Below are 7156 nucleotides of genomic sequence, written 5' to 3'. Positions count from 1 at the left end.
GGAACAAGATGAAGGACATGGTCTCCTACAGTCCGATCATTCTGGACCCAAACACTGCTCATCCAGAACTCATCTTGTCTGAAGATCTGACCTGTGTGACACGAGGAGAGAGACAGCAGCTTCCTGATAATCCAGAGAGGTTTGTTTCTTACGGCTCTGTCCTGGGCTCTGAGGGCTTTAACTCAGGGACTCACAGCTGGGACGTCCAGGTTGGAGACAGTACACTCTGGTTACTGGGAGTGTTAGCAGAGTCTGGACAGAGGAAGGGAAACAAACTGTCTGGATTATGGTCAATACGGTTCTATGATGGTACATACAAAGCACGCTCCTCATCACATCCAGACACTGTTCTCTCAGTGAAGAAGAATCCTCAGAGGATCAGAGTGAATCTGGACTGTAACAGAGGAGAGCTGTCCTTCTCTGATCCTGATACTAACACACACATACACACACACACACACACACACACACTTTCACTGAGAGGATGTTTCCATACATTTACACTAGATTTAATCTCCCACTGAAGATTTTACCAGAGAAGATCTAATACATGATGAAGATGATAATGACGATGATGATGACGATGATGATGATGATGATGATGATGACGATGATGATGATGATGATGATGATGGTGATGATGATGATGGTGATGATGATGATGGTGATGATGAAGATGATGATGATGATGATGGTGATGATGAAGATGATGATGGTGATGATGATGGTGATGATGAAGATGATGATGATGATGGTGATGATGATGATAGTGATCTAATTCTTCGTCTCTGATTCTTTTATAATTGTTTTGACTGCGTTGTCATGGTGATTTTGTTCATTATAACTTTGAGTATAATTCAACAGCAGGTGAAATCTCAATCCTGATTGGTCGGTTCGTTGGAGTCTCTTTAAATATAATCTGCTCACCGTGTTAACTGGTTAACTGTCGTCTGTGAGCGTCTGATTTCAGACTTTTTCACTTGAACTCTGAGGAGTCCCTGAAGGCATCATCGTCTGTATCTCTGTGTGCTCGAGTTATTACCCTGCACGGAGAGATTATAATCTGCACTCGGTGATCTGAAATCACTCCACAGTAGAATAATAACTTCAGCTCACCACGTTTCACTTTTCTTACTAAATCGTAGTTCCATCTTTAATCTTGTTTTCATGGACAACACCCCCCACCCTCTGCACAGCACCTTCAGCAGGCAGAGGAGTGTGTTCAGTGTTCCACAGACAGACTCAACAACTCTTTTGTCCCCCTGGCCATACGTCTGTACAACACCTCACGTTTATGGCAGGGGGAACACACACAGTGACTCTTGGACTAAATCTTCCTTTTTCCATTTCCCATCTGCACAGCTGTCCCAAGAGTCAGCATGTAGTTGGACACTTTAATACTAATCTCACAATTATTGAAATCGCACCTTTAATGTTTGCTCTGACTGTTATTCAATGTCTGTTTTTTGATAATTTTTTAAACATTGCTGTACATATATAAACAACACAACTTCAGAAGGTCAACACTTTAAAAAAAAATTATATTCAGGTCTAATTACAGATTACTTTTTCCTTAACTGTTTATAGGTTTAAATGTCACATATATTTTTTATCCCTGCACGGGTTATGTACATTTCTTGTATAAGTCTATTTTTAATTGCACAGTTTAAGTTTGATTCATCTAGGGGTATTCTTTAAATCTTTTTTTGGGGTTAATATATATGTATGGGAGGGGGGGCGTCGGTTTTGTGGTTAATTTGTAACAAATGTTTCATGTCATGTACGTCTTTGTAACCTGCTACTGGATGCTTTGATCTATCTATCTATCTATCTTGTAGCTCACAACCCACAGGTAGCTGAATCAGCTGCTCTGTGTTTGAGTCATCCTGGAGCTTCATTTTGTAAAGGTACGGCTCCGTGGGTTTGTTATCATGTTTGAAATGTCAAATATAAGACCTAAAGACTGTCCATATTTCTTTACCATCTTCATGTTCAGAGGATGAAACCTCCTCTGAAGTCTGAATGCTTTACGTTCTTTAGAACAACAAAGAGTTCAAATATCTGGTTAGTGTGAATCCTGTTCCACCTGTAATCATCAATAAAGTTTCTACACTTGATCTGAATCCCTCTTTCTATCTGGTGTTGTGTTTTATTGCTCTTGTAAATGTCATCATGGAGGAGTGTCTCTCCTGAGAGGAGGAGTTTGTATCTGTCAGTAATTATAAAGTTATTCTGATTCATTCAGGTGTTTCTTTTCCCCAGAACTGTGACTTATCAGGATGCGACCTGCAGGAGGCCAACCTGCGCGGCTCGAACGAGAAGGGAGCGATCTTCGAGGAGATGTTGACTCCTCTGCATATGTCTCAGAGCGTGCGCTGAATCAATCAATCTTTATTTGTATAGCGTCAACTCATAACAAGTGTTATTTCGAGACACTTTACAAAAAGCAGGTAAAAGACTTTACTCATTGTTATGTTACAAAAAGCAGATAAAAGACCTTACTCATTGTTATGTTACAAAAAGCAGATAAAATACCTTACTCATTGTTATGTTACAAAAAGCAGGTAAAAGACCTTACTCATTGTTATGTTACAAAAAGCAGGTAAAAGACTTTACTCATTGTTATGTTACAAAAAGCAGGTAAAAGACCTTACTCATTGTTATGTTACAAAAAGCAGGTAAAAGACCTTACTCATTGTTATGTTACAAAAAGCAGATAAAAGACCTTACTCATTGTTATGTTACAAAAAGCAGGTAAAAGACCTTACTCATTGTTATGTTAGAAAAGAGCAGGTAAAAGACCATACTCATTGTTATGTTACAAAAAGCAGGTAAAAGACCATACTCATTGTTATGTTACAAAAAGCAGGTAAAAGACCTTACTCATTGTTATGTTACAAAAAGCAGGTAAAATACCTTACTTATTGTTATGTTACAAAAAGCAGGTAAAAGACCTTACTCATTGTTATGTTACAAAAAGCAGGTAAAAGACCTTACTCATTGTTATGTTACAAAAAGCAGGTAAAAGACCTTACTTATTGTTATATTACAAACATTCATTGTTCAGGCAAGCTGTCAACCAACGATCTTGAGGAGCCTAAGAGAGCTCAAGAGCTCCCAGGAAAGTAGGTGGTTAGTGTTGGGCCTCAGCTATGTGTGTGGGACAAAGAACTCAGGCCTGTATCACAGTTCTCAAGCCTGACTAGAGTTATTTTGGAGGCAACTAAACAAAGTAAAAAACCCCCAACAGAAACTAACAAACAGGTGTGAAAAGTGGAGGGGTGGGGGGTGTCTGAATTCTCTATCCTCATTGGAGGAGGCCTGAGGTAAACCCACAGGCAGCTCCAGTCTTTAAAAGCAATCACCAGGCATTGCTTCCTTCTCTTCAAGTGTGGTCTGCTGACCCAAAGAGGATACCCTCTCCAACAAGATGGACTCCAGCATTCGAGACAAACCCTTTCCTCCTCTTGGCTTACATAGGTTAAACTCCAGAGCTGAGGTTGCTCAGTATAGGTAGCTCTTCACATGCTGAATTCAAGCATCAGAGGATTCAGCTGACTACTTCCACGGCATATTTTTTAAGAGTTTTGGGCGCAATCAGATGCTATCAGGTTTGAGCAAAAACAAGAGTTTCTTTCCTTTGATTTTTCGTAAGACGTCATTGAATGCACTGGACAGGAGTGCTGAATGAAGCCCACTGATCCCTGAATCCACAAGGACACATAAAGAACTCGGCTCCTGCAACCAGAAGACCCTAGAGAGCAGCGCTCTGGTCGAAGATCTGAATCCCGCTACCCTCCTCCTACATCTGCCACGAAGGAAACCTGCCTGAATCTGATGATTCAACATTCAACAGAGTGACGATCTAACCAGCTTTGCAACGATCACCAGGAGTTACCCCAAGTAAGAGCTTTGGTCTGGGCAGAAATAGTTTCAGAAATAGTTGTTTCTTTTATAACCACTGATAATTATGCATCATTGTTGACGACACGTCACATTCTGTTTATTATCTGTTGTAAGCTGCTGCATTTGTTTTATTGTGATGAACTGCTGTGTTCGCCTATGTATGTAATGTTATTCTAGTTTACCTTCAGTCAACGGCTTTCACAATCAGAAAGACCAGTGTACCCACCGTTGAATCAAAGTCCGGCCACTGGCTTTCTGGTGTTTAAGTAACAGTTACTGAACTCAGCTCAGAGAGCTCAAACTATTTCAAAAGGTAACCACACGGCTTCCTTTGTTGTCCACCATTTTGTCACCATGTGACGAAGCCACATGAGGCATTGTCTCTCTCCACCATCTTGTTTTTTCTCTCTCTCTCTCTCTCTCTCTCTCATCTACACACACACACACACACACACACACACACACACACACACATTTACACCTCATTCACAAGTTTTGCTTGATAATGTTTGTTGCTTAGATTAGTTTATGATAGTTATTTGTTTGATTCAGTTAATTGATTTTGGATTGATGTTGCTTTGTTTAAATAAATTCTGTTATAATTTAAGAGAGCAGTTGTTTGTGATTACTGGTGTATTTGCATTGTGATATAAGCTGGGTGCGACGGCTTTGTGTACGGATTTCACGCCTTCAATTTATTAAATATAGTTATTAATTATTAACAATATTATTAATTAAGTAACTAATTTGAGTGATATTTTTGTTATTTTTCCCTGAGTACAGGGTGGTGCCCAAATGAGATTAAACATAGTTTAATGATATTGTTATTTATATTATTAATAATTAAATATAATTATTAAAGAATATAACCAAAGTTGACCTGATACAACCCCAACATTAGTGACTGAGATTTACAGATAGATACATGCAGTAATATGATGTACTGTATATGCACAGAGAGAGAGAGAGAGAGAGAGAGGAGCTCAAGGTGCCAGTTCCCCCGGTAGTCTAAGCCTATAGCAGCATAACTAAGAGCTGGTCTACACCAGCGCCAGCCCTAACTATAAGATTTATCAAAAAGGAAAGTTTTAAGTCTATTCTTAAAAATACAGACTGTGTCTGCCTCCCTGACCCCGGCTGGAAGACGGTTCCAGAGGAGAGGAGCCCGATAACTGAAGGCTTTACCTCCCATAGTACACTTAGAGACTGTAGGTACCACTAGCAGGCCTGCATTCTGGGACCGTAATGTTCTCGATGGGTAGTACGGCATTAGTAGCTCCTCCCTAACCTGATCCTGACCCGTCTCAGTCTGTTCTGCTGTCGTTATTTTTGTAATGTTGAATAAATGTTTTTCTTAAACAGTTCTGTCCTTTGCTTTTTTCCCTCCGCACTTAAAAACTTAAACTACTCTTCATCTTTTCGTCTTCACTACAAACCCCCCAATGATGAGAAAAGTCCATCCTCTCCGTCTTTTGCCTGCTCCACTTTTCAGAAAATGTGTGCTCAAACAGACCGTTTGGAGATTTTCCCTTCATGACATCACAAAGGGCAGTAGCCCCTCCCCCAGGTGGGTGACACTCCCACAGCTAGGTGTTTGTTCTGCCCTCTGAGTCTGCCTTCTCACCGTAAACAATAGGACATGGAGCAAGAAAGCCTGAGTACACCCAAGCCCTTCCAGAGAGGGGGCGTGGTCAGACACAGCTCATTTACATATTTAAAGGTACAGACACAGAAACAGCCTGTTCTGAGCAGGGCTGAAATAGAGGGGTTTATAGACATGATCAAATACAGGATCAGAGTGGATTTAGAACAAGAAACTTCACACACATGTTTTGAGGAGCTCTGAGACTTATTTACACTGAAGAAGAAGAGGAGGAGGATATGTCACCTTTAAGATCACACATATACACACACAAGATCACACACACACACACACACACACACACACACACACACACACACACACGCACACACACAAGATCACACACATACACACACACACACACAAACTCACACACACTCACAAACACACGCACACACACACACACACACACACACACACACACACACGATGCATTCTTGTGTTTTTTCCAATACATCTCTTTTCAACTTGTGTGTATTTTGGCAGCCCTGCGTTGTTGTTTTTTTTTGTAGTAATGTGCCTCATAAGCTCCCCCCCTCCGCTCCCCTCTCCTCCTCTCTTCATTTGCTCGCCTGCAGGCCCAATGTGATTTAAGGCTGTGCTTGAAGACTGAAGACCGACCTGTTATCTGCCTGTTATTGATGCAGGCTGTAACTCTCAGTGTCCACGCTCCACAGGCAGATGGAGAGAGTGGAGTAATAATGTTGGCAGATTGATGAGCTCTCCCTGTAATGATCAGGCATCAGGCGGTGTGTGTGTGTGTGTGTGGTTCTACACGGGTTTGAATACAACATGTAAAAAAAAAAATCTAAAGATTTCATTTCCCTCCATCCAGCAGCTCTCCCCTCTCTTATTCTCTCAACCCTCCCTCCCTTTTTCCCCTCCTATTTCTGCCTCTCTCTCAACTCCTCTCCCTCCCCGTCTGTACATTATGTAGATGTCAATAATTCAGCGGCAGATTCGAGAATTCACTGCTTAACAACAGGTTACGATCTTTGCTAATAAAATATGCGTTTGTGAATAAAATATGATTCTGTCTCTTTTCAAAGCGGCTGAAAACCTGTCAAGCTTGCCATTTGTTTTCTGACAGTATCGCGCTGAAGTGACAGTTCAAAAAGCGAGGGTTTGTCTTTATCTTGGCAGGTTTTCAATCTTTGCTCTATTTCTGCACGCGCGGTGGAGCATTATTTTTCCATCCATTGTTTTTGTAGACCATCTTTCATCTCCAGGGCTTTGTTGTTTTCTCACTCTCTTCAATCGCTGTCTCTCCCTCCTCTTACATCGTGACTTCTTCTTCTTCTTCTCTCCCCCCCCACTCCTTCCTTGTCTTGTATTGTACAGTTACAGTACCACATATAGACAGCAAACACATCCCAATCTAACTGGTCTTTTTTTTTTCAACTTATTTTTTATTTCAATTTTTTGGCACAGTACAGAAGAAAGAAATAGCATAAAAACAACAACAACAACAACAACAAAAAATGACAACTACAAAGAAGAAAATCCCCAGAAAAAACACACATACATAGGTAAGGTTAAGATAAAGGTTTTTTATTTATTTAATTTATTTATTTTTATTGCATTAGCAACATCATGGCTGGACTCCAT

At 40.6% G+C, this 7156-nt stretch overlaps 1 protein-coding gene across 1 annotated transcript in view; it reads left to right on the top strand.

Annotated features, from left to right (window-relative positions):
- LOC132972336 (E3 ubiquitin-protein ligase TRIM39-like) overlaps positions 1–2123 on the top strand; it is a 3253-nt gene extending 1130 nt beyond the window's left edge. The window contains exon 1 of the mRNA XM_061035091.1: positions 1–2123. This exon is cut by the window's left edge and continues 1130 nt beyond it. Coding sequence (XP_060891074.1) covers positions 1–524 — 524 coding nt within the window. The 3' untranslated portion in view covers positions 525–2123.
- The last annotated feature ends 5033 nt before the right edge of the window (positions 2124–7156 follow it).

The sequence above is a fragment of the Labrus mixtus genome, chromosome 4 (assembly GCF_963584025.1).
Source record: "Labrus mixtus chromosome 4, fLabMix1.1, whole genome shotgun sequence".
Classification (NCBI taxonomy): Eukaryota; Metazoa; Chordata; class Actinopteri; order Labriformes; family Labridae; genus Labrus; species Labrus mixtus.
Note: the sequence above shows the minus strand (reverse complement) of the source record. Positions and strands in the feature narration are given on the sequence as shown.